The sequence below is a fragment of the Haplochromis burtoni genome, unplaced genomic scaffold (assembly GCF_018398535.1).
Source record: "Haplochromis burtoni strain Fernald_Lab_line unplaced genomic scaffold, NCSU_Asbu1 Contig_293, whole genome shotgun sequence".
NCBI lineage: Eukaryota > Metazoa > Chordata > Actinopteri > Cichliformes > Cichlidae > Haplochromis > Haplochromis burtoni.
The window spans coordinates 209,839-237,076 of record NW_024582654.1 but is presented as its reverse complement, the minus strand read 5'-3'; the positions used below and the strand labels follow the sequence as shown (position 1 = coordinate 237,076).

General features: G+C 40.8%; 3 protein-coding genes across 8 annotated transcripts; 1 reads left to right on the top strand and 2 right to left on the bottom strand.

Annotated features, from left to right (window-relative positions):
- Positions 1-130: 130 nt before the first annotated feature.
- On the top strand, positions 131-9,752 carry pptc7a (protein phosphatase targeting COQ7 a). Its single transcript, XM_005940564.3, has 6 exons — positions 131-996; positions 2,244-2,423; positions 5,431-5,629; positions 7,200-7,323; positions 7,403-7,532; positions 7,646-9,752. Exons 1-6 carry the CDS (start codon positions 795-797, stop codon positions 7,702-7,704), a joined length of 894 nt encoding a protein of 297 aa, XP_005940626.1. The 5' UTR covers positions 131-794; the 3' UTR covers positions 7,705-9,752.
- A 114-nt stretch (positions 9,753-9,866) lies between these two features.
- On the bottom strand, positions 9,867-17,352 carry rad9b (RAD9 checkpoint clamp component B). 6 transcript variants are annotated; one of them, XM_005940565.3, is made up of 11 exons: positions 17,113-17,342; positions 16,690-16,760; positions 15,843-15,980; positions 15,592-15,706; positions 15,397-15,496; positions 15,123-15,229; positions 14,826-14,932; positions 14,000-14,064; positions 13,627-13,749; positions 11,137-11,326; positions 9,867-10,229 (listed from the first exon to the last, which is right to left on the bottom strand). In XM_005940565.3, exons 1-11 carry the CDS (start codon positions 17,144-17,146, stop codon positions 10,107-10,109), a joined length of 1,173 nt encoding a protein of 390 aa, XP_005940627.1. In that variant the 5' UTR covers positions 17,147-17,342; the 3' UTR covers positions 9,867-10,106. The 6 variants fall into 6 exon arrangements, with proteins under 6 accessions (XP_005940627.1, XP_042083908.1, XP_005940628.1 ...); XM_042227974.1 differs by having other exon boundaries at positions 15,843-15,908; XM_005940566.3 differs by lacking the exon at positions 11,137-11,326 and having other exon boundaries at positions 17,113-17,352.
- Positions 17,353-20,945: 3,593 nt separating this feature from the next.
- On the bottom strand, positions 20,946-26,487 carry LOC102311422 (ubiquitin-conjugating enzyme E2 G1). Its single transcript, XM_005940550.3, has 6 exons — positions 26,299-26,487; positions 23,676-23,778; positions 23,476-23,573; positions 23,135-23,313; positions 22,916-23,023; positions 20,946-22,836 (listed from the first exon to the last, which is right to left on the bottom strand). Exons 1-5 carry the CDS (start codon positions 26,339-26,341, stop codon positions 22,937-22,939), a joined length of 510 nt encoding a protein of 169 aa, XP_005940612.1. The 5' UTR covers positions 26,342-26,487; the 3' UTR covers positions 20,946-22,836; positions 22,916-22,936.
- Positions 26,488-27,238: the final 751 nt, after the last annotated feature.

The window sequence follows — 27,238 nt, the reverse complement described above, 5'->3', positions numbered from 1 at the left end:
ACATCTTATAATTAAGGGTAGTTTCCATCCAGGGATACCCACAAGGGGGAGATAGAACATACTGCAAACTACGTTGCATCTAGGGAAATGGTAAATAATCCCAGATGTGAGCAGTCTTGTATATGTACAGGGTAGCAAATTCATGAATAAAAAGTCTTAATGTCTTTATTTGCGTTCTTATTTATTTTAATGTAATATATTCTTAGCTATTTCCATGTGTTATAATTGTTCAGAAAAAGGCCATGTAAATGTATTTTTGTCCTTAAAATGTGTATCTACGCGTAAAACCTGCCTACTACTGGAGTTTTATGGCCTTTTTATACATGTAAAAGCTGACTGAATATAACATTTCCATATCAGGAAGTGTACGTTGCGTAACGATGTCTGACGTCAGAGCAGTCACAAGACCGGGTTCGTGGAGCAGAGTGTGTTGAGACTGCAGGGCTGTAGGTCCACATTTTGTGTTATGTAGCGTCTCCGAGGCAGAAGTGGCGCCATGGTCGCCGAGAATCAACGCTTACAGGGTTTCTGGAGGAGAACGGGCGACGTTTTTCCTTAACTTTCTCCTAGTTATCACAGCGGAAGAATAAAGCACTCGGAGGCTGTGGTCATATCAGCGGGAGGCATTGTCTGGGCGTGCGTGGCGGCTGTTGTCTGTCTGGGTAGCTCAGCCGCACATCTCCAGCCTCGTTAGCAAACTAACAAGTCAATATAATAGTGTGCTAGCGTCGACGCTGAGCTAGCAGGATTGCTAGCTTGGCCGGTTTTTTCGGTGGGAGCTGGTGTCGTAGGTGATGTTGTCCGTGCTGTCGTACGGTAGACTGGTTGCCAGAGCTGTCATCGGCGGACTTTCTCAGACAGACAGCCGTGACTACAGTCTGGTGACAGCGAGCTGCGGTTTTGGAAAGGATTTCCGCAGAGGGATCCTGAAGAAAGGGATGTGCTATGGGGACGACGCGTGTTTCATTGCCCGACACAGATCTGCCGATGTTTTGGGTGAGTATCCCATGTCTGTTTGCTGATGAAACCTTAACCAAACAATAAGACATTGCTCCGTGTACACTGGGTAAGACGTGACTGACAGGTCAGGGGTCAGCCCCTCCGTGGGTTGCACGTGTTGTTTTTTGTTTGTTTTGTTTTTGTTGTTTTTTTCAGAATGAAACTGATCAGAAGGCTCAATGTCAATGCCTTCTGAGTGTTAAATTTGTGCGTGTATTTTTCAGACTTTTGTGCTTGTTGCATCTTCTTTGTACGCTTGAACCTTTAGTGGGTTCATATTGCGTGCAGCATTCATTCATGACATAAAGAATATCTTAAGCAGCCAAAACCGTTACAGACTTTAAAACCTGCTGATGAAAAAGACTCTTAAGCACGGAAGCCTTGATCCCGTGTAAACCTATTATTGAAGACCTTAGCAGCTTTTATGCATATCTAACGACTGTCTGGGTATTTCTAAATGATTGCTATTGATTACTGTGATATTTTCGCAAAGTTGTTGTTTTTCGGCACATCAGTTGGACTGTGTGTCTGACTTGAGGAGGCCTGTTTCTTAGCTGTGGCACAGGGTGGTGAGACTCCTCCATGTATGGTCAGTGGAGCAGATGTCTGCGCCCTGGGAGTAACAAGACTAGAGTTTCCTTCCTAGGAAAACCTTGCACCTAGCTAAGTGCTCCTTTGGGGACAAAAGCTCTTAGTGAAACTCAAATAAGCAGGCCATGTTTCTGTAAAAAGGTTAATGAAGGTTTCCCTTATGGATTTAATGCATTTAACTGAGGGGACAGATTTTAAGGTGGGTTAAATTACAACAAACATAAAGCGGGACGGTAATGTGGAGCTACTTGAAGCAACTTTCTGAAGTCGTTAGATGAGCAGAGACTCTACCAATCAGTATGAGAAATGCTTGAATTGAGTAATGGGACATTTGAAAGCTTTGTACATTTTGTCATTTTTGCGTCTTTTTCCATCTTGCTGGGAGTGATTGTTGTTGTTCGTCATGCAGCTGCGAGGCATTGTCCTCCAGGCTTACTTGTGGAATGTTAAAAATCATATCTGCATCTTGGTGCTAGTTTAATCCTCAATGTTCTTAACTGAAACATGGAGTTCCAGTTTGCAGATTTCTTTCAGTTTTGTTTTTAAACATTGTACATATTACACAATTAATGGTTATGAGGAAAGTTTTTTTTTTTTTTTAATGTAATAAGAGATTAATCATTATTTCCCATAATGAAATCAACTCCTTTTAGGTGTGGCGGATGGTGTAGGTGGTTGGAGAGACTATGGCGTGGACCCGTCACAGTTTTCGGGTACACTGATGAAGACATGTGAGAGGTTAGTGAAGGAAGGACGCTTTGTACCCAGCAACCCGGTGGGAGTCCTCACAACCAGCTACTATGAGCTACTGCAGAACAAAGTGCCACTACTGGGTGAGTGCAGCCGCTGTAAACACAGGGTTTCAGTTTTTCCCAAAAGCGTAGAACCATATTCAGCTTGTAACAGTTTATTTATATATTTTTTTATTATCTGTCAAATCATGAGCTTAAATGGGCTACAACCATAAAATTTGGCACAGTCGATGGAAATGATGGGCAAATGCTTTCCAAGTAATGTGATCCCAGGCGGCTAGATGGTATCAAGGTGATTACAGCACAACAAATTCAATATAAGAAAAGCCACATCTCTTGCACTGTAAGTCTGATCGCCTTGAAATCTGACACTGAACTGCAGCTAGAAACAATGTGCAGACGCTCTCTAAAAATAACCTTCAGTAGGCCCAACTGGTGATCTATGATTAACAGTTCAAAATGGTGAAAAAGACCACTGCTCCCACATCGAGTCTTTGAAAGACTCGCATCTTAAGTATTAGGGTGGTGCAATTGTACATATTGATTTGGTTTGCAATAGACGTCATTACTTCACAGAAGAAACAGACAACAAGTGACATAATACAAACTGGTACAAAATGTTCTCTGGGTGATGAAAAACATCCACAAATTCTTGTGCTTTACAAAAAAATATCTCTTGGATCTTAAAGGCCTGGTTGGCAGGATTTTATTTTTATTTTTCTAAAGCAAATTTTAAAAGTGTGAAATTGAATCAAGTGACATGTACTTTTTGAAAATTGACTATAAAAATCCGATTTGGTTTATAACAGTCTGGGATTGAGGTCCAAACCTAATTCTGCTGTTAGAGGAAAAGATTGCTCTGAAATAATGGTGGCCATTATTAAAAGCCTCAAAGGCCATGGCTTAATAGGAAATAGTCCATAATTCGTTAACTTCATCAGATCATTTCATATCTTGAGGCCATTTCTGGAAATGGGTCAACCAAAGTGAGGGTGCCACATAGACGAGAGATATTTACCTTGAGAGCTGGTAGTCGAAGAGGTCAAAACACTGAACATCTGCTGACTTCAGATCTGAGTCGCGTCTACAACTTAAGGTGCCCATTTGACGATAAAGGCTACCAAAGCTTTTTTTGTTTTTGTTTTTAATCATTAAAATTTGTACAAATTTTGAACACAGCGTTGTGGGTTTACTGAAAATTGTCAAGAAACAACAACAAGTCTTTGCAGACAGCTGCTGTGGACAAATCTTTATGCTCCATCTCTGGTACATACTTGCACTGTGTAGGGCAGTAGATTTAAAGCATTGCTGTGTAGAGGCAATAAACAGGAGGCTTTCCATGGAGTTCAGCTTTCTTGGGCTGGGCTGTGTTTACATCTGTTTTGTTTAATGGTAGCTGGCTAGAGATTTTTGCATCATGAGTAATAGAACAGCCAGCTCACATTCGAAAGTCCAGGGGACGTCACTAGGCCCAACCTGCTCCATGCATTTCACTTCTACCGGTCCCTTTCCTGCTCTGCGCCGCTTCCCGACGACAGAACGTGTACAAACACGTAACATCAGTGAACAAATGTGTTTGGAACAGATCTGTCTCGGCGCGTGTCAGTACTTTTCCATTCCGTTATCACATGTGCACCAGGGGAAACAACGCTGTATTGTGTTGCTTTTTTATGGCAGAAGGAATGTTCTTGAGGCCGGTAGCGTGAGTAATTTGTACTGCTGGAGACACGAAAGGGAGTGAGTCAGAGTGCGTGAGGGGGTTTTGAAGGTTGATCCCCCCAAAGAGCATATTTTGGTGGGCCAGATGACTCACCAGCAGGGTGTGATCACACGCTGTCCGCCTCTTCCACTAGCTCGTGTTTCCTCCTTTCATCACAGAAGGACAAATTTAAAAAAAATCTTTTCTCATTGTTAAGTTTGTGCTTTTAAGTTGACCTCATTTGTCTTTCTCCCAGTTTCACTTGGAAGTTGTGTAAAACTAAAAGGAAAGTAAGAGAAAGTGTTGCTTTTTTGTTTTTTAAAGAAATGTATGTATTAAAGTCTGTACTCCCTAATGACTGTCCTTCCTGCTGTTATAGATGATTTATTTACATGTGACAATAGTAGAAGCACAGGTATTAAAAATAATCAATAAATGGTTTCCAGCGCAAACCTTTTTCAGTTCCAGTGGGCCAGTGCTGTGCATGCTGGCTTATTGTCACACTTTCACGCCATACTGGAAAAGAACTCACGCGTTGTTAATTGTTATTGTTATTAGCAACCACAGTACTTGTCCTACAACTCGGCCTCCTCTGAAAAGGGCAAAACGATGCAAATGCAAATGTTCGGTCAGTTTATTCTAATCAGAAATCAGATGGACACACGAACAAACCTTACGTGGTAAACTAACAGACATGCAGACACCGAAGCACTGTGCCGCTTGATCTAAATCTGTGTGACCTTTCACACTGTTTTCAGCTTAACCGGGTGTGTTGTCTCCTGTTTTTTAAAATGTGCCTTGAGAATGTTTTTTTTATCAGTTAGCCGCATGATGAAGCGAAGATCTGTTGACCCCGTTTCCACATATAGCCTCTGCAGCAGCTGATGTTGATGTGTATTTTCAGAATGCTGAGTGCTGTGATCATTGTTTTCCTAGTCCTAAAATCTATTTAGTCTTCCTTCTACCTCCATACATCTTGCTGGTATTGTGGTTCTGTGTTTACGAGTAAAGTCGTGCTATACATTTGTGTTTTTATAAAAATAAGTCAGGCATCTTTACATGACGACTAACTGGCTTCCTGCTAACTTCTGAGTACAGACTCATAAGTTAGTTGTCCTGTCTTGTCTGCAGCACCAGTGAGGACAGCTCCGCTGTTGTTGGAAGCTGAAAGATTTTTGGCTGTTTCCAGCTTTAAATGTTGCATCTGTGCATCTTTCTTCTTTTGGGAGCTGAACACGTATTTGGGTGCAGAGATGGTTAATGTGCTATTGTGTTGCATTTACCCATTTTTATTTGTTTATTTAATCTTAAACATTTTCTTTGTTTTGCATTGAAAATAAAAAGTGACGTGTGGGGTTTTTATTTAATTATTATTATTTTTTTTTTTAGGAAGCAGCACGGCCTGCATTGTGATTTTGGACCGGCAGAGTCATCGGCTGCACACGGCCAACCTGGGAGACTCTGGCTTCCTGGTGGTCCGGGGAGGGGAGGTGGTCCACCGCTCAGATGAGCAGCAGCACTACTTCAACACCCCCTTCCAGCTGTCCATTGCTCCCCCAGGGGCTGAGGGGGCCGTCCTCAGTGACAGGTGAAACACTTAACGAGCAACACCTGGTGCATCTGCTCTCCCACACTCATTTGAGCGAGTCTGCCGGTGACACGGACGGGTGTCATCAGCACACTTCATTGCTCATTCACGTGTTCTTTACAGCAGATGTGATACATGATACTGTACTTATAACAAGGCAGACTGCTTGCTGAAACAACATTCAGTAGCGCCTGCGCAGCTGGCCTGCTGCAAGGCTGAGCGTCTATAGCAACTGCGCTGCAGCGAGCTGCAGTGTACCACTGTGTCTGAGGCCACGTGCTGCTGTGTCTCGTTGCTGTGGCGTGCCAAGCAGCAGCCCAGTAGATGTTAGAATGCAGGACAGGCCCTGGATGTGTGCCAAGCTTTCCCTCTTACCTCAGGTCAAAGTCTGTGTGGGCTGATGGGGCAAATCCACAAGTCCACAGCCAATCCTGCACCAGCAGACTCCTCTTAAATTAAGCAATTTACACTTAAAAAAATAAACAAAAACAAAAGATTGCAAGTGCACTTACTTGTTACTATAGATATGTATTTACTTTTCTTAAATGCGGACCTTGCTTCTGTTTCAGACAGCCCATAGATTTGAGAAATCCTTTTACATTCGAGCATTTCATTTGGTTGAAGGATTTAGTCCTAGTGCATCAGCAGATTAAGCTTTCAGTCACTAATGTAGCAACTAACAGAAAAGAGTGCACGGGTCAAAGCTAACAACTAGTTACAGCATTCCTGAGAGTGCACTAAAAAGTTTGGATAAAGATGTTTAAACATACAGCTAAGCACTTTGCACTCTCTATGATAATGCCACACAGCTCTTTATTTGCCACAAGTCCGTTTGTACATTCATTTTCATTGCCTGTCTTTGTATTAGTAATAATATACAAGGGAAACATCATGTTCTCGATGCATTGCTTCATAGCTATAAGCCCACAGATTTTTGCCTTCTTGCCCAATGATTATCTTCATAACTATACTGGCTGTGTAATTATCAAGTGTCACAAATGTCTTTGGCTTATGAATATGTTAATGATGAATCACCCAGTGTGCACAGATAACAAAGAATGAGGAACAGCTCTGGTAAGTGTGGCTGTGCCATCATAGTGCTAACTAGCTGCAAGAACAGCCGCTACAGCAGCTTTTTTTCCCCGTGTGACTGTAGTTTTGGCTTCATAAAAAAATACATTAAAAAAATTAGAGCACAGGACAGGCTGTTCCTGGGAGCTTTGGCTCACTGTGTCGTGATGCAGTCCAGACAGTTTGTAATGAATCACATTCTTGACTGGATTTAGGGGGTAAGGACATCTTCCAGGAACTGAACCCGACACTGGCAAACTAACTTGGTTCCTGCCTCTGTGTATTTGAAGCACCTTCATAATGGCAGCACCTTTTCTTGGACCCAACTGTCCTTTCCAAGAAAACAAACAAAACAAAAAAAACCTCATGTGATGATTACCTGAACTTTTCATTATCCATTAGCAACCAAGTTTCTGTTGCTAAGCTCAGTCGGTATGTTTAATGACAAAAATTACTGCACCTGTCTCTTACCTGAAACTCACCTGTGTCTGTCCCTCAGCCCTGACGCTGCAGACAGCACCTCCTTTGACGTACAACTGGGCGACATCATCCTCACTGCCACTGATGGGCTCTTTGACAACATGCCAGACTACATGATACTGCAAGAGCTGAAGAAACTCAAAGTGAGTGACAAACATGTCTGCCGTAGAATCAGAAAAGGGCACGATAAACGCCTAATGCCTGCTTTGTTTGGTTCGTCAGAACACAAACTATGAGAGCATTCAGCAGACGGCCCGCAGCATCGCAGAGCAGGCCCATGTGTTGGCCTATGACCCCAACTACATGTCACCTTTCGCACAGTTTGCCTGTGACAATGGACTGAATGTAAGAGGTAAGTGTCCAAGTATTACAAAAAAGATGAGTATTTTTTTTTGTAATTTCAACGGTTACAAACGTGTTTTTCAAGCAACAAACCTAACTGGCTGCTGTTTCCTGTCCACGCAGGAGGAAAACCAGATGACATCACAGTACTGCTCTCCATAGTCGCTGAGTACACTGACTAGAGTCTGCACGGAGTATCCATCTGCCGCTGCAGGTGATGGACTGCTTTGATTCCTGCTGGCCAGGATGTACAGCTAATGTCTGCTTCCCCCACACCTAGAGGATCTACTCTGCCTCATCCACCCACCGTCTCCCCCACTTGGCCAACCCCACACATTTAAAAACAAACAAAAGAAATCCTTCAACATGCCCTTTTTCTCTGTCGTTTTCTACATCAGACAGTGGCCAGATAAATCCAACTAAAGGCCAGACACCCTGTTGGCCGGGCTGCAGTGTTCCAATGCTCACCAGATAATCCCATTGGCTGGGATCATTGGGCATGCTGATGAGGATAAGTCAGCCTCTTCTGATAGTTGCCGCAGGAAAGAAGCTGCAATTCAGAGAAGACGGATGCTGACATAGCCCAAGAGTGTGTGTTAGCATGTGAATGTGGCCACGTACTGGCCTGCCGAACAGAACTAAACAGTCCTCAAGAAGGGAAGCGCATGAGAAATGGCAGCATTAAGGCTCAATAAATGGGTCCGTCTTGTGCAAGCACTTAATAATACAGTGGTACTTAGGAAGCCTTTATGAAAGGGACTGGAAACTTGTACGAAAGGGCAGGGAGCATATGTTTGATATGAATGGTATGCTGTTCTGGGATGTTACATTAAATGTTTGCAAAAACAGAAACAAAACAAGTGTGATATGACATGGGTTTACACAGATGGTTTGTTTCTTGTGGCAGGATAATCCAACAAGATTTCATAAAGAGTGGCAGCTGCCTTTTCCATACCAGTTCAAGTATTGCACATATTTTGTAACTTAAGAGTATTTTGTAGCTCAAAAGCCTCTCAAGATAAATATATGTATAGTATAAATGATAGTGTCAAACTGATGTCCTCCCTTTAATCTCACAGCTGCTGCTGAAGTCTTGATTGTGATTATGTGTGATGTGTGTATGAATGGGTGATGAATGCACATGAGCTCCTCAGTGTGTGTCTATTGAGTAATGTGCAATCGGTGTCAATGAAATGGATGTGTAGGCTAGAGACTTCTCCATATCCGCTGGTCTGAATTGGTCTCGCAGCCTTAAACGCACAAAGCTTAAGGAGCATATCTGAAAAAGTTCAACGCAGCGGAAATTGGTCAGGTGACCAAATGTATTTTTGTAACCTCTTTGTTCCGTGGGGATTGTTCGCCGCGTCAAGTAGCTTACAGAAACTCTTGTTCACAGTCACCATTTGCTTTTCCTGTCTCTCTCCCGCCCTCCTCTCCCCCTGCTTGTAGAGCTTCAGTGGCGCATTCTTAAGTCATGTCACTGCAGGTTTCATGTGAAAAATGGTCAGTATGTTTCTTTGCGTCACTACAGGAAGATTTCACGGTAAAATCCACATTTTTGTGTAATATTACAATGTGCCTTGTATCATGTGTCATTGATACTGGCAAATAAGTCTTCAACCTTCCCCCTAAAAATGTGCCAGCACTGAGCACAAAGCATTAAACTGTTAAGTAGCCATAAGAGTTGGAAAAACAAGCTTTCCCATCATGCCCTGCTGTCTTTACACCATCATTTTAACCCCAGTGTTTTGTTGTTGTTGTTTTTTATCCCCCCTCCCCCTTTCTCCTGAAATCTGCTTCCTCTCTGCACTCAATCAGGAATAGTACTAAAGCCATTCCACACTTAGAAAATCCTTCCCATGGATCTTTAGATCACTGTTTACAATCTGCACTAATCGAAAGGATCGTTTCCTTAATGTGACACCCTGTCAGGTGTCATGTTGAAATGAGAACAGTGTTAGTTGGCAAAATGTGATTTATTTTTTTTCTAAGTGTTACAGCACTGAGGACAATCCAAGCAGCCTTAACAAAAATGATAAAGCACTTCTCCCAGTCATTTGGCACTACCACTGTAAGCTCCATGGTCCCTGCTTCCTGTTTCACACCTCCCTGGATGACTCCTTCTCATCCACCTCATCTTTCTGTTTAAACCAGAGCATGTCTATGTGGGAGAAACAAAAACATTTTCACATGTGTACAATGTTTAAATAAAGACTATAATATTTATTAACCTGCTGTATTTCATGGCTCTGATGTGTACTGAACACTGCAGCTGCGTTTTGTTCACATGAACATGGACATTTGGCTCACTGCTCTACAGTCTGGGAACACTTTGTATATTTTGTTTGTGCTACCACATTCCTCAGACACAATGCATGCCAGTTACCATCAGATGGGTGTGGCATCTTCCCGAGATGGCACATTTTTATTGACAGACAACATGGGTGGTATATTGTTCCAATGAACAGTAACTGGAAAAAAACATTTTAACAATAAACAATATTTAATAAAAACTATTCTGGAGAGATTCACACTCTGATAACTAATTAGAGAAGAATATTGTTAATTAGTGACTGCTATTCCCTCAGAGTGACGGGCTTCTCGGATAGTCTTCCTCATCACTGAAATATGCCAGGACAGGTAGTCTGGGAGCATCATCGTCATCACCAGATTCTGAGGACATGGCCTCGAACAGCAGGGAGCAGATCTACAGGATACAAATAGCCAAACATGAGTGTATGCAGTTCATTCAAGAACATTCTGCCATTTTTTTTTCTCTTTTTAGATTTACAGCACTTGTGCATTTGCTCGGACCACCTGTCAATTTCTACGTTAAATCTTAGTACAACAGAGGACAGTGCATGAGGGTCACTTAAAAACAGTGTCCACAGGGAGACTGGCTCAAGATCTTGAGTAGAACAGCTAAGATACTGCGCAGGACCCTCAAGCTCCCAGGCCTCTGGTAGAGGACCCGAGCTTGAAGGATTGACCGCCTGCAGGGGCGAGCGGGGGATTTTTCTAAATATATTTTTATGATAAATCATTACAGTTAATTTGCTCAAAATAATGACATGCTACAGAACTGATATGCAGAACAGTATTGGAGCAGTGAGTTATTTCACATGCACACAGGCAAAAATTTAAGTTCACTTAGTGCTGCACATCTGCCTTCATAATCTTCTTGTGCATTTGAAATATTTTTTGGATGGTGGAGTTTCGACTAGCATGCTTTATTTTGGCAACGCTTCCTGTCTTGAGTCGGGCCTGCACCGGAGGTGTCCTCACAGTGCAGTCTGCAGCTTGGAGGATGACCTGAAGGCTCATCAGAGTCTTAAATTTAAACACTATTAAGCAATAAACCTGTGTTAACAGGGAAAGTTGCACAGAACACATTTGATAAAAGGTTTTGGGTTCAACTGGGATTCCAGCAAAAGTCTAAATCTAAAAAGGTGACAAAGAACATAAGACATGTCTCAGCTGATATTGTAAACCATTGCAGCATACCCTGAACCATACTTCTCAGAAAGACTGTAGAGCATCCAAACCACAAGGAACACACAGGCCATCTGCAGATCCCAGTTAAGATTTAAAAATCAAGAGCGAGCTCTTATTACCATGCTGGAAGGTGGGGTCATTCCAGCACAAGCACTGTCGCCCTGGCATTGGAGTTGCATCAGAACAGGTGGGTAGGTTATAGGGCTGCCCTGGCTGGATTCAACAAGCTCTGTTACATCAGGAAGAACTTGGAGGTTGTTGCTCTGAGTCTCATGTATACCCACAGGCAGAGCAGCTGCATCTGCACAGCTGGGAACAGACAGAACACACTTGTGTCTGCAAGCTGTAGATGACGCAGGTACATGGGTGCAAATTTGTATCTCAACACAGATTCAGAGTGTTTTTACACACATATATTCAGACAGTATTGATAAACATATCTACTAGTTTTACAAATGAGGACGTTGTGTAGTACCTTCCAATCCATATAAATATTAAAAACATTGTTATTTGCTTTTACAAAAACACTACCTAGCATTGTATCAGCAGATGGTGAAAGCAGCCTTAAGCACGGTAAAAGGGAACAAAACAACAACCTCGTGCATGCAACCACACGACACGTCAACCTCAGACGTAACCCAGACACATAATTAGGAGCACAGCAGGAAGGAGTAAAGAGGCTTCTAAAGGCCCCAGAGTCTGCAGGCAAGCAAGTATTGTACTTATCATACCATGAAAAACACAAATACATTGCATATAGTCAGAAATATCCTGCATGATAAATTTCATCAGGAAAAAAAAAAGTATTAAAATGCAGATCAATTCTGAGCATTAGGGACAGGAGCACTGCAGAGGGTCGACTCATGGGGTTGGTGATGTCTCTGCAGACTTCCAGCAGTGTACACAAGCAAAACGAGCTACAAATGACCCAGATGTTGAGCAGTGCAGCTGGGAATGGTGTAATAAGATCCAACTAGACGCACAAGTAGAGGACAATGGGGAGAGAGCAGGCTAGCAAAGCAGGACAGAGACTCTGGCTAGCATAGCGTGGAGGAGGGGATTATAGACTGTCACACTGACGGGCTTCTAACCCAACTCTGCGTGCCCTGACCTTGCCCTATTTATCTCCGTTACAGACACAAGGCTGGCTACTGCAACATGATGCCTCTTAAGAGGCTAAAAACAGCCAATGAGGGCAAACCAGCTTGACTGAGTGCCAGGAGAGAGGCTCAGGTAGTTCTGCTCTTCAGTACACTGGATTGTAGACCTGACAAACTGGACGCACAAAGACTGCGACAATGACACCAGCTGGTCAACATAATGATAAAATACACTCCTCACACGCCATAATTCCTTAACCCATGTAACTCCTGCCAATTTAAATCATTAGAATAATAATCGTATACAAGATATATGGATGGATGTATCACTGCTTCAAGCTGATAGAAAGTCAACAGTAATTCAAATAACCTACATGAGCAGAAGACCACAATAAGTGGCACTCCTGTCTGCTAAAAACAGGAAACTGACAATCCAACTCATGCTGACTCACAAATATTGAACAACAGAATACTGAAAAATGTTGATGATTTAAGAAGTGCTGCAACATTCAGATGGCAGGACCACAATTTAAAATAAACAACATGAAAGCATGTCCTCCTGCCTTGTTTCAATAGTTTGAGTTGGTAATGGTGTTGTAAAGGTGTGAGGGGTATTTTCTTGGCAATCTTTGGGGATCTTAGTCAAATTGAGCATCATAGGCGACACTATAGTTGCAGGCCACGTCCATCCCTTTATGACCACAGTGTACATCTCCATCTTCTGACATGCTTCTAGCAGGTATCGTACCATCTCACAAAGCTCTCATAATCTCAAACTGCTTTCCTGAATGAGACACTGAATTCAAATGGGCTCCACAGTCACCAGTCTTCAGTAAAACAGAGCATCTTTGGGATGTGGTGGAACAGGGGTTTCACATCATGGACATGCAGCCAAGACACCTGCAGCAACTATGTGATGCTGTCATGTCAGTGTGGACTAAAATAGCTAAGGAATATTTCTGAAGGCAAAACGGTTTTCTATAAAGTGTCCGATGAGTGCAGATTCTAATCGATTGCCATCTAGGGGCATAATTACAAACAAACTTTTAGGCTAATAGCTTAAAAATGTAAATGGAAGCTCAAGCTATCAGATATTATAGACTGGGTAAGACAAATGACATCAAACTCCACTAAAAAACAAACAAACAGGCTGTTCAAAAAGGCCCGAGGACCCTTTCTCTATGTCATAAAATATCTGGACTATGTAGAAAGTTAATCTGCATGATTTATCTGTTGCAGTATTTAGCAGATTTTTTGTTTATGACAGTTTTTTGAATGATTTTGATCTTTTTTTTAAGCATTTTTATCTGGCAATGACTTGTTTTCTAACTAGATTGTGTGGTCTCTTGTGTTTTCATTGAGATGAATTCCTTTTATGTTCTGTGATTTTTCTCAGGTTTTTTATTTTGCTCAAATTAATTTTAAAAAATAGCTGCAGTAATTACCCTTCTTTCCCCCCAGGCACTGATGATTAAAAGTATTGCCAGTGAAGTCAGGGGTGGTCGTTACCTGTGTGTAGTCGGGGCTGGGGTCTCTGTAGGCTGTGAGGGGCCTCTGCTTTCAAAGTCAGCCAGCGTAGCCAGCACCACAGTGGCCTCAAGGACCATGTCCTCCACAGAGAAGCACACAGGCCTGCAAACAAAGTGCGTTTCCATGGCAGAAATCCCTTCACTGTGTCTTCTTTTTTTTATTTATCAGCACTTTTTACTTTTTAGCAGCAAACACACCACAACTGCTCACTTAGTGATGTGACTAGTGATATATAAACGTTAAAGAATTTTGCAGTCTAGCTGGTGTTAATTTGTTGAACAGCACCACAGAGCCTGTGTAATTTGAGTGAATAAATTCCACTCAAGGTAATGACAGTAGCAAGGAAACGTACTTTCCTGGAGTGCCAAAGTGAACCGACACCGGAAGGCAATGTGACTCCGCAAAACACAGTAACCCCTGGCAAAAACAAAAAAGCAACAACTGAGTTTAATTGCTGAAAAGTGTGGGCTAATATTGTGACATGTTTAACTATTATCAGCCTGGAGATATACATCATATTAAGGCTAAGACTAAAACTTAAAGCCTAGTTTCTAATCCGTCCAAACCCGATTTTCCAAAACCGACAGGAACAAGACGACTAGGCGGGCTAACGAGGAGCCTCACAGCAGGAAGCCCAAGTGACTTTCCAAGACATTAGTGTGAAGAGTTGTAGGCATTAATGCAGGCCAAGTCTCATTAACTGAACGTACACAGACTGTTATTTCAAATATCCAACAAAACTGTCTCGTTTTTCTATAAGCCCAGTGATTTTTCTTTACTGACCACACTAGTCTACACATTACACTTCTCTCAGCTTTTTCTGCTAATGAAATTATAAATAGCTGAAGATCAACCTTTAAGCAGCCCATAAAGTCCACACTCATTCCTACTTGGTTTTAAAGTTTATAATAAAGCATGCGATGAGGAGCCTTCAACTTCAGTTACTTTTTCTACGTAGTGGAGCCTCACTCGGGTCAAGACATCTTTGCTATAAAGATGAGTCACAGCACTGAGGGGAAAGTTCACATGGAAATGATACCGAGCACCGAGTACAGGACAGCAATATGACCTCTTAGACATGAATTGCCCACATGTGAGCTAGTGTCACTCTCGCTCTCCGCACACATAATATTCTCATGTGACAGGAGCAAGGAGGCCTCCAAAAATAACCCCGTTACCCTTAGCTCCTTCAGACAGAAGGTTATGTCTGAGTCCATTCCGGCTTGAAAGTAGTCAAACTCGTCTGGGTGTAAGGACATCTCAGTGTGCATCATCTTCATGTGATCTGTCACACAGGTACATCCAAGTCAAACAGCAGTCGTTACAGTGCTTCCTTTGATGTGCTTAAAGAACTGAACATGCAGTATGTTAGGAAGTTTTATGTTCATCTCAAAGCTTGTGCAACTTTCAAGCACTTTGTGAAACGTGTCAGCCACACGTGGGCTGAGCAAAATGGCAGTCTGACATTAACTGACCATTTCTCCCCTCGTTGTAATTTCTCAGACTGACTTTCGGGGCTGACATCGACAAAGTGACTTCTTCCTGAGACGCGTGGAAATGCATCACCATATCGCCTAGAAGCCTGAAGAAAGAGGACAACACACACAGGCAGCTCTGGCTGCTTACTTTTAACATTTTTTTTTCTGTCAATATATATTTTTGGTATTGTCTAAAACACAAAACCAACAGGCAGCCAGCATGTACTGATTGTAGAAAAGAAGAGTGAGGCTCTAATGCTGAAATGCTAACCTGGCAGGAGATTTCAGCACATTGGGACAGAGGTGTGAAGCAAACACTGCCTGCAGCGCCTCACTTTCCAGGAAACGCACATTGTAGGTTTTTGTTATGCCTAACTCAAAAACAGAGACACTTAGAGCACAGTGCCACCATGTGTTCAAAATATAAACTGCATGCACACCTACTGTCATTTATGCAGTTTCCTACCGTGTCTGCAGAAAAACTGAACGATCACTTGGTCACTGCCAGTGCTGACTGATATCTGACACCGTTTCACACTGTGCTCAATAGAAGTCGAACAACGGAAAAGTGGCAGCACACACTTTAAAACAAAGAGACGCAGTTTAATCATAAAGTCTTGAAAGAACGGCATGATGTGTAGCCCTAATTTTACTGAACAGTCACTTGTTAAGATGATGTTTCTGCCTACAAATGAAAAACCAGCAATGCCGATATACCTTCATGACTAGCTTGCATTTGATTGGTCCACTGTCCTGCTCCCTGACTGAATCCAGATTGTACTGCTGGAAGAAGAGCGGCGAGAAGAGGAAGCAGGCGTATGCAGAATGAGCAGAATTCACTGATCTCAGGGCCAGCTTTCAGAGGGAGAGAGAGAAATTATTGTGGAGGAAGTAAGGTGGTGAATACCTTAACACCTGGAGATTATCGATACAGACGCTCTTGTACACACACACTGGTCACTTTATTAGTTGCACCTGTTTAACTGCTCATTAACACAAATATCTAATTAGCAAATCACATGACAACAATGCCATGCTGAAGTTCAAACCAATCATCAGAATGGAGGATTGAAGTGACTTTCAAGGTTGCATGCTTGTTAATACCAAATGTGCTGGTCTACTGTGATTTTCTAACAACAATCTGTAGTGTTTACAAAATGTTGGCTGGTCTGATGAGTCTAGATATCTGCTGCAATATTCACATGGTGGGGTCAGCATAAATTGGCATGAAAGCATGGCTCCCTCCTGGCGTCTGTCAACAATCCAGGTTGATGGTGGTGGTGTAATGGTGTAAGGGATATTTTCTAGGCCCCTGAGTACTAAATAAGCATGGTTTAAATGCTAAAGCCTACCTGAGAACATGAAAATGTTCAACCACAACTCGATCCAATAGAGCTTCTTTGGCATGTGGTGACTTGATATTATTCAATCGTTTTTGACAGATTATAGGACAACAAGCCATTTACAACAGTTTAATACCATTAAAAAAATTTTAAACTAAAATTTAGTGTACCTAATAAAGCGTCAATGAGCATTTTTACATCTAGCTGCTGTTGCTGCTCACCCCCTTGACCGTTGGATCCAACCACAGCTCATCTCCAACCCGGGACAGGGCATGAATAGCCTTCCCAAATGCTGAAACACAACACAGCCCCTCCACAGTTCAAGTTTGACACAATATTGTTATTTATTATACTGTATTATTTTACTATAACCTTAATATTTCTTTCTCTTAATACCATGAAACGAAACATTTTCAGACAGAAAAGTGCACTTTTCTGTCTGAAAATGTTAGGGGTCATGACCCCCTAAAGCTAACTCATTATTAGCCAGTTTAGCTACATCAGATAAGCTAGTCCCGTTGTTCGTTCCAAATGAACAAGTTCGTAGCTTGAACAACTTTCATCAATAGAATCATTATAGAATTAAATATGTTATTTTTACAGCAAATTTCGGTTCGCATCTTCTTCGAGTGTATTTATATTACCTTTTATAGAGTTTCCTTCCAGGACGCAGTTCATGGTTTGCTATGTCAGACACGAGCCTGTCACGGCTAATCACGGTGATTCTACGGTCACGGCTCATTACCAAGGTTATTATAGTTAACTAATCAACTGATTAAAGGAAAATAAACTAGTTAAGGGAACTAAAAATACCTAGTTAACTTAAGTCGTTTTACCTATAAAAACTAAAACTATGTAGTTTTAGTTTTTATAGGTAAAACTTACTGAATTAACAACATTAAAAAATGCAGAGAATATATCCTGAATATATCCTGTTAGTCTGGTAAAAGTTTCTTTGTTTTTTGTTTTAAATTATCTTACAAGGCTTTGGTGGACATTTATCAAGATTTTATTGAGTTTCCCAAATCTTTCCTCTTACATGTGACCAAAATACACGTTTTCAAGCAATATGTTTGTTTTTTGTAATACCTATAATGATTTTCCTAAATCTTACCTCTTACATATTCCTACATTTTCCTAATAATAATTAAAGACTAAAACCAAGATAATCTTAACAAACTAAACATTTCAAACAATAACATCTAAACTCACAATGGAAACTAACTGAAATTAAATTAAAAGCAAAAACAAGTTCAAATGAAATAAAAATGTAAAAAAAATAATTAGAAACAATAATCATTTTTAAATAAATAAATACAGAAACAGACAACATTAACCAACCTAGTATGTTTGGACTGTGGGAGGAAGATGAAGTTCCCAAAGAGAACATGCAAACAACACAAGTCTCACCTGCCTTAATAACAAATATGCTACATTTATTGATGTATTTTGGATATTAGCATGTGTATGAATGTAAGACTTTTCCTACGACAACCTATTTATAAATCATAATAAATACATATATATCATCTGTTGACTATTTTTGGAAGTGTGACATCAGAATAAGCTCTGTCGCTGCTTCTCCTTTGCCTCTGTTGCTTATTTTCTGCTGCATTGCTCTTCTCTGGATCAGTTTTAAACATGCTCTTTTCTTTGCAATGATGATCTCCATGCATTCTCCTGCGGGTCTCATCATGACCTGGGCGATCCAAAACACAGGATGCGTTGGACTGTGCTGGTCAGTTTATGTGTGAGACAAACTTTCACTGCATTCAGAATGAATTCAGATACAGACCTGACTGAATGCATGCGTGCAGGACATTGAGATAGTGCTGCTTCATTTGCCGTCTCATGTGCTCTGTACTGTAGATGCTTGCTATACTGTAGAGGTAGGGTGTGCGTCCTCCTGTAAAAGCTGGCTCCTGAGACAAGAACAGATGTGATTACACATGGCAGAAGGACAGTAAGGTCGTTATATATAAGAGATGCCTTAAATATGCTTTAAATGAGAAAATCAAGTTCCTCTCCTGGCATGAATTAAACCTGTACAGAATGACTTCTATTCACCAGGAATTACATATTTAGAAAACACTCTTTGTGCCTTAAAAACTGGTAACTTTTACTTCACTTTGTATGTGGGTTTTAGCCCTCCATCGCATGCCTGCATTCTGCCACCATGCTCCCTCTGCAGCTAAAAGCAAACCAGACCCCACTCACTCACTAGTTCTCCCGTTACATGGAGGGAGGGAGAGTGGCTGTCCCCACTGCAGCAGTGTGTGTTTTAGGTGTGTGTGCTCTAACCCTAACCCCAGTGCTTTTCTGTAAAAAGGAACACAATGTAAAACATATTAAGATGATACTGTATTGCAACAAAAGCTTTCCAGCAAATATTACTTGTTGTCAGCTCAGGTCATATCTTCACCTGTGCCTGCTCTGCTAAAGAAACTAGCTGGCCTTTGAATTGAAGAAACTATCAAACAGCTAATAAAAATCTGTCACTACTGTCAAATGAGTCAAGTTCTCGGTGGATTTAAATTTATCAGTTTAGTTTCTTAGGTTTGTTACTTTAGAAAAACTCACAACTAACATATAGTAATAAATATCATTTTAGGGGCAGTTTTAACCTTTTTTCAAGAGTGCAACACTGATAGATAGATAGGAAAGAGGTGGAGGGAGAGTGAGCATAGTGAACGACATGTAGTAAAGGATCGCAAAAAGAAAAAACACCGTATTTTTTCCCCTGGAGAGGTTCTTTAGCCCTTGATGGTCAAAAAAAACAACAAAAAAACAAACAAACCCAAAAGCTACCTGTTCCAGCTTTGTGAGGTTACCTGTAAGAAAGGGGCAGACATCATAGATTTTGGAGGATGTATCGTTTCCAAGTGTTGGCTGCCTGCAGGCATCTTTGTGTGTTGTCCTCTGTAGATTTCTCTCACCTGCTGACCAGGTAGACATTCAAAGCCTACCAAAAAGCAACATGTCAGGAAAAAATGCTGTGTTTATGACAGGAAATCTGTCTGAAGTCCTCTGTACACAATGGTATTATAAAGTCAAATATGAAGCCATCTGTCAGACAGCTTAAGATTGGCTGGAGTCCTGAAACAGGCTTGTGATCCCAAGCATGTGACAAAATAGTCAAAGTCCAGACCTTAAACTGACTGAGATGATATGGTGAGATCCCCACAAATCTCAATGAACTAAAGCAAAGTCGTAAAGAGTGCAGAGAAGCTGTAAAATTCCTCCACAATGATATGGGACACTTAAATCCTACAGAAATCATGACTTCGGGTTACTGCTCCTAAAGGAGCAAGCTATTGAATCGTGGGTTTTCACAGTACACCCCCATTACACGTCCTGTGAAAGCTCTTCATGACTGTATGCCATGACATGTGCCATCGAAATGTTATTTCTTTTAGTGGGTTTAATACTGTGTTTGACTGATGTATACATGTATTTGGACAATGACACGTTTTTTGTAAATATTCCAGTTTAATTTAAAATCTACTGTAATCAAGATATGGCTGATTTAAGAGGCTTAACTAAAGTGTCACTTTATTAAAAAGGCACAAAAACCAAAAGTTAGAAAGCAAAGAGATAAGCGGTGTTAAAAGAAATGAACAAACTAGTCTAACACTAGTAAGTTAAGGATAAATTGTAAAAACTATTTTTGAACAGGACAAATAGCAAAAATTAAAGGTTTAAAGTTAATTAACAAATGTTGGTTAGGCTAAATTTGTGGATAAAGTGTAAAACATTTTAGCCAAGCTAAAAGATGAAATGTCAAATGGATGAACGGATGAAAACAAAAGTGAGAAAAATGACATTAAAAGAACAAAATTACCACAAGTAGTTCAACAGCATTAAATTACATCCAGATGTTTATGGCATCTGGATGTTAGAAGCTATGTTGGGAGCTCATCAACTACATACAAACCTCTGATTTATGCACTCTCTATTAAACATTTAATAAAATAATAATAATAATTTTAAAAAAATCGCTAACAAAAGGTTCATGTCCAGCTGGTAAATAAGAAAAATCTAACTCACCACCCGTGCATCTCCTCTTAGGGCCTGCAGATCTAAAAAACAACAAATTACAAGTCTCACTGTGAAACTTCATAAATCCATCAGTTATGTTAATTCACCGAGGATGTCAGGACCTCCGTGTAAGCGTTACCTCATGTGACCACTTCCATTTCTGAACAAGTTTTCTTTTTTCAGGTTCTCAGCAAATGTAACCCGCTTCCTCATCCTCAGTTATACACACAGCAGTATTTCCTGTCCTATATCGGAGAGGTTGCTGGCATCTTTGTCCGCTCGGCACATGTTGCAGCCAGCAGAGCCTATTATTGTGTAACGAAGCCAGCCCTGAAACGCGAGAGTTCCCACTGGGTTCCAATTACAGAGCAGAGGTCTAATATACTTGAACCCAGAGTGTGTCCTCATGAAAAATGTAAAACACAACATTACAAAGCACTCTGTTTACACACTTTATTGAGCATCATGTCCAATATACATTGCATTGACACAAAATGGGGAAAAAAAACAACAAAAAAAAAATGAAAAACAAACAAAAAAAATAAACAAAAACAAAAAGAATGGCATTAGGGTGGATTACCTGGACACACCATTTTCAGAGCGTATTGCTTAATGACATTTCAAACGCACCGAATCTGTGCAAATACAGTGAACACCGGTCAGAGGAGGTCATGGTAGGTTAGAAAATTCTGACTTTAAAAGGTAATGTCAACAGCAGTTATGTGATAATCAAGTCTACAGAAATCTACCAACTGTACACATCACATTCACCCAGAATGCACTACCAATGGTATCCTACTGAAACTCACCCCAACTCCCTCAAACCTGATTGCATGCGCCAAAAGATGGTTATAGCTATGTTTCAGTGTCAGTCACAGATCAATACGTTATACAGAGTTCACGTCATCATGGCTTAATATTCAGCAACAACATCATCAATGAGGTGAACAAAAGCCAGTGGTTTCCAGACTCCACCCAAACACAACCTTTTAGTGTTTTTTTAAAATAAAGCCTAAATGGGGGATCGCCTTCAGCCCCCACTTGCTTACACTTTACTAAGCGGCGAGTTAAGTCTCTGTGAAGGATCACAACCCAGATTTAGTAATCGAGTGAAGGTGATAAATTCTAATGAAGTATGTACCGATCAGAACTCAAGATGTTCACAGAAGAGCACTATCCCACAAACTAGCCAAAGTCCTGAAGAGTCTAAGCCCGCGAGTGAATATGAAGCACTAATTGGAAGCCAAATGTGCCACGACAAAACAAGGTAAGAATAACTAGCCTAACTCTACTAAGGAGCCTTTAAAATCCCCCGTATTCCCCAACAGATTAAGAACTCAACCATAAACCTGGTCAAATATGCTATCCGTTTAAATTGAGGTAAGCGCAGATGCCAGTTAATCAGTCCACATGCAGAATAATCACAGCTTAGGCTATTTTCACAGTCTGGAGTTGCTTGTCCGTGATTTTCAATAACTTCAACTAAGTGATCATTATCAGACTTCTTTGTTGACGGCGGAGCATTAAGTTTATCTTACTGATTGCTAATCGAGATCCCACTAAAGTTTGATCCTGAGAAGTTGGCACCAACCTCCTGTTACCATTAGCTATGCTTGTCTGAGTCTAAAAATAATAAAACAATAACTCTCAAGGTGCTGCGTAAGCCGTTCCATTTGCATCCATAGCTTAAAACGATACATAACAGAGCTGTTTGAGGGGATCATGCAGGTTGAGAGTCATGGTTTTGAAACTCTTACATGTACTGACACTTGAAGAAAATGCTAACAGAAGGCTTTTTCTCAGAAAATGTGAATACCATAAAAAGTTCTCAACCTGTCCCTCTGAACGAGACGGGGCGAACTGTGAAGCCGACGAAAGGCAACGGTGATTCAATGACAAAATAATCGCATCTACGGACAGAGCTGATGTTGGGCTGTCGTTAATCTATCTCAGTATGAAGCAGGGAGGACAAGTGATGACCTAATGACAACAGGCTTTCATTTTGTTTTACACAATCTTGACCACTAAATTGCATAAGAAACCTGGTATAAAGTAGAAACTGTTCAGCAGCAGATAAAAAAAGGAAGTTAATTTACAGTAGTGACATATTTTACATCATTATTTTTTCTCAAAATAAATTAAATTAAATATACAATTCCAGGTAAGAAACAGGATAATTTTGCTGGTAGGTTTCTCAAATTGGTTCGTCTGGCGGAAAATGACAACCGTTCACAAAAACGTGGTTGAAGCCAACCAACTCCTTTGACTGGCAAAACAAGGGGTGCAAAAGCCTTTTGCTGAATCTTTCCCTCTGAAGGCATTTCCTTTAACTGCAATAAAGAATGAAGTTATTACTTACAGAAGCAAGGTATTCCATGCAAATCTTACTCAGCAGGCCAGTTTGCTTACCCTGGAATTTACAGCTGACTCCTAATCGTATGCCATCTCTTGACTTTTTCTTACACAGCGAGCCACCTTCCTCTTAAATTCTCCATTAGGGTCCTCCCTCCACTCTTTCTGTAGGAAAGGAGAACCAGATTCTTTTACTCACACTTTCTCAAATTACCTAAGCTGCTCAAATAAAAAGGTGGGACTTCCAGCATTTAAAGAATGACATAAATAACTCACCGCAGCATCCACATTAGCTGGTGAGTCGCTGTTGGGGTCTGCGAGCATGGAGATAACACTAATCATGATTGTCTCTACTGTGTGGATCGGAAGCCAGCGTTCTTCGGGCTTTTCATAACCAAACTTATCTTCTCCTGGCTCATGCAGAATTGAGATGCAAACATCGCCGTTCTTTGCAACTGTGGAGACGAATTTCACACATTTTTTGATTACACTTTCAAGTCAGTCGCACGGATCTGTTCAGTAAAAGAGAGTTTATAAATCTATTTATATGCAGAGATCAAGTGATGGCAAAGAAGACTATGTGAGTAAAAGGATCAAAGGGTAAGAAGTGGGTTTACCGTTTGGGTGCCAGATTTCAGTTATGAACCTCATCTTCGGCGGCCGTAGTGGATAATCATAGGGAAAGGTTAGGTATGCTTTGAAAAACCCTCCTTCACTGCAGTGAGAAATACAGGGAAAAAAGGACAAACACTTGTCAAATGACTGAATTAAATCATCCTTTGTGTTTCTGAATATGTCAACCAAAGACCTTACTTACAAAAGGGTATCTTGTGGACCAATGATCACAACTTCCCATTTATATATGTCATCATCATCTATCAGACCAGCTGAAAAGCCCTCCACGGGGTTCTTATTGAGCTCTGGGAAAAACAGAGGCACAACGTGTATTTTATTCAGTAGCAAAGTGAAAACAGAACTGTAGTACAGAAAGGCCTATCACTAGAAATAGAAGAGAAGTCAACATCCACGGTGTTAACATATTTTGTTGACAGACCCCTACTCTTACTACGTGTTATAAAAGTATCTCTGGATATTCAGAATTTTGGTATCATAACAATCAGTTAAGCTGACATCAACAGTACACAAGTAAAAGAGACTGGGGGTAAAAAAGCGGTAGCAGCTTAATAGAAAACATAAGCTGACATGATGCAGCTGACAAGGTAACCAAGCTCTGGTTTTTCACTTAGGTCAACAAACTTGAGTAAATAAAACCCAGCAGAAATAAACTATTATGACAAACTCATGGCACATAATTTCAGAGGAAAATAAATCTGTGTTGGAGTCCCAGACACTGATTTGGTGGATATCATGTAAACCGCAAGCTCTTTACCCATGTTTTGTTTACTGATGCTGACACACTTCACTGTGGGAAGTATCTGACATCTGTGAATTCACAAAGAGCAGGTGACTAAAAATGAATCAGCAACAAGTACTATATACACTCAACTGAGCTAACTGAATTTTCCCGAGCCACTGAGAAACCGACCCACACAAGGCATCACGATGAATATCTCAGTTTTTCAACATGGCATGTGCTTGAAGCACTCTTTTAACCTTGGTCTTATAGGAAATAGATCAATCTTACACTCTGGTTCCATGGGAGCAGTCTGTTGCTAAGGACTGAAGAAACAGAAAAATTACTTTCCACATCCATTCATTTTAAAGCCTTAATGATACTTTGTGTCTGTAAGCATGCTAGAGTCCTGCCAATTTTTTGTAACAGCCTGGACGTCCACAGAAAATCTACAACAACACATACAGCCCACAGAAAGGACTTGATGAAGTCTTTGAAAAATATAACAGGAATAATTACTTGACCACTGACCTGTGGTTTTCCTCATTTGATGTCATATATAATATATATTCATAATAAAGATGACCAAATTATGTCAGCATATGTACAAGGGTTCACACTGATTTAAATGCTCCGTTTCAGACAGTTGTCTTTGGCTTTTTTTGGGGGGGGTTTTAATAACTCTTAGCTCCGTGTTATGTCATTGAGAGGTGATAATATGGCCCTAATATGGCTAAACAAATAAAATGAATACAAACATGGGAACTATGGGAAGACAATAGATGAACCTTTACTTCGCAGTTGAGCAAAAACTGAAAATCCATAAATTTTCATTTGAACAACCTGTTTACAGAATCTAATCGTGATGTCCAAAAATAATGAAGACTGCTGATATGAATCACTGACTTGAAAAGAAAAACTGCATCAAACACTGTCAATGATTCATTCCCCACACACAGAGTAACTAATATTTGTATGTGATGGTCAGCTGGTGCAAAATCCCAAATCACTTGTGTAACTGGATGCTGTCATGTTAATACGGCATGCTATATACAAACATACATAGCACTTGTGTTTGTCATGTGCTGAAACTGAACTCACAAAATGTGTTACTTTAGCTAAATGGACCAGTTTGACTGCAGTGTATTAACACTGAATTAATATAATTTACATGATTAAGACTGCACGATGTTGTTTTTTATATTTTAGTGATCCACGACAGATTTCATCACCTGATCTTGAATGCTGCATTCTTTTACCCTATCCTATCGGGTAAATTATAATTGAATTACAGCATTAAAGTCATTAAATGAAAAGCTGCACCTCATATAGCAAAGTGTTGACTGAGGTATTGGTTTACTTTTAAAAGATGAGAACTGAAGGAACTGGACAGTCACGCAGCTGCAAACCAAACTTTATACCACGGGTTTTAAAGACTCGTGAGATCCATGTGTCATTTACAGGGCACAACAGCAATAAAATCAACTATGTCTCTGCAAAGACTTCAAAAGGAGAACGATAAGAGTTTCAGCATTGAGGGCTTGAATACTAATATAGATTGCCTCCCGCGTTAGACTCTGGGCCATATTTGATATCAGAAACGTTAGATTGTATCTTAAATGGCTATATTATGGATTTGTAATTTCAATCAAGCGGTTACTAATGTATTGGTATATAGATCTATGAAATCCTTGCGGTGCACAGCGCTACCATTAACAATGCTAAAGTGTTTAGAGCAGATGAGTGTCTGGTTGATTATTCCTTTGTTCCGTTAGCTAACTAATGCCCAACTTGCTAGCAAATGCTAGCTAGACTGGTCCTGCAATGTGTTGTTTGAGGTGTTTTTGAGCTCAGTATACTTCAAAATTATGTATTTATTCACAACACAGGTAAGCTATTCAAAGCTGCTTAGCCACACACTCAGCTAGACTGATAAAGGAACCCATTATGCTGTTCGGCTACCTTTCTGAGCTTACTTCTATTGCGTAAACACAGCTTTGCCAAGCCACAAAAAAAGCTAACGTTAGCTGCTAAGGTATAGAGCCTTTATGTCGGCTCTATTTGCTTAGTTTTACATTATTATTACCTGCCAGTTGTTTTCGAAGAAGCAATGCTGATTGTTCGGTCATGGTATGCCCGCGCAGTTGAAAAAAAGCACTCCGTGTAGACAAACACTTTACGAAGAGAAGAGCTAAACCCGAACAAACCGAGCTAAGATCTTAGTACTGCCCGTGCCTGCTGCTGATTTCCCTCTGTGTTTTGACACAAGCCTGAGCTGTACGCATGCGCGCCTGCGGTCGACTGTGTTTATGCGTGGCTTCAAAGCAACATTTGATCAAGACAAATCAACAAGCAACAAACTGGAAAACTGTATCAGTCTTGTACTGCAGCAAAATCAAAATTCAAAATTCGCCAATGCGTTCGTGGAGAGATGTGTAGAGTTGATTCAATAAGACTGTAGCGTAATGAGACTGGTAAATGTCGCAGAAGGTCGATTCTGTTCATCTGGACTTAGCGTTTTCAGTGGGAGAAACGTTTCGTCATTCATCCACTTCTTCTTTCTCAGCTGACTGCAGGATTCCCGAACCTTATAAACACTACAGTTGCACAATGACTGAACCACGGAATGAACAATGGGCTGTGAGGTCAATTCCTTGATCATTAATATGCAAATTGTCATGACCATTGATTGAAGCCCATTGATTAATAGCCATAAGTACCATTCGCGGAGAGTTGGGGAATGGCTGCAATCACAGCATTGTAAGATGGTGAAAGTACCCTTTAGGCCCCCTCCTCAGTTCAGAGATGGTCTTTCTCTTTTCACGTAAATGGTCTTCTTGACTTCCGCTCAAGTGTTCCTCCCTGTCCAGGATGTGTACATCCTCATCATTGAAAGAGTGTCCACTGGCTCATAAATGTGTACCAACCCCACCCCCGACCAAATCACCATTTGGATTCCCCATCTGATGTCAGTTCTCAGGGAGACTATGATTGTTAGTGAGTGTTTTCTCTTTTCAAATAGCCAC

Excerpts from the sequence above, each read along its gene's own strand:
- LOC102311422 (XM_005940550.3), bottom strand. The coding sequence starts at position 26,341 with ATGACCGAACAATCAGCATTGCTTCTTCGAAAACAACTGGCAG. Across the intron at positions 23,574-23,675 it reads GGTCCACAAGATACCCTTTT|TGAAGGAGGGTTTTTCAAAG; the intron begins GTAAGTAAGGTC and ends TTCTCACTGCAG. Across the intron at positions 23,314-23,475 it reads TGAAATCTGGCACCCAAACG|TTGCAAAGAACGGCGATGTT; the intron begins GTAAACCCACTT and ends TCGTCTCCACAG.
- rad9b (XM_005940565.3), bottom strand. The coding sequence starts at position 17,146 with ATGAACTGCGTCCTGGAAGGAAACTCTATAAAAG. Across the intron at positions 14,933-15,122 it reads TTACAACGAGGGGAGAAATG|ATCACATGAAGATGATGCAC; the intron begins GTCAGTTAATGT and ends CCTGTGTGACAG. Across the intron at positions 14,065-14,825 it reads TCTGTCTGAAGGAGCTAAGG|GGGTTACTGTGTTTTGCGGA; the intron begins GTAACGGGGTTA and ends TGTTTTTGCCAG.
- pptc7a (XM_005940564.3), top strand. The coding sequence starts at position 795 with ATGTTGTCCGTGCTGTCGTACGGTAGACTGGTTGCCAGAGCTGTCATC. Across the intron at positions 2,424-5,430 it reads GAACAAAGTGCCACTACTGG|GAAGCAGCACGGCCTGCATT; the intron begins GTGAGTGCAGCC and ends TTTTTTTTTTAG. Across the intron at positions 7,324-7,402 it reads AAGAGCTGAAGAAACTCAAA|AACACAAACTATGAGAGCAT; the intron begins GTGAGTGACAAA and ends TTGGTTCGTCAG.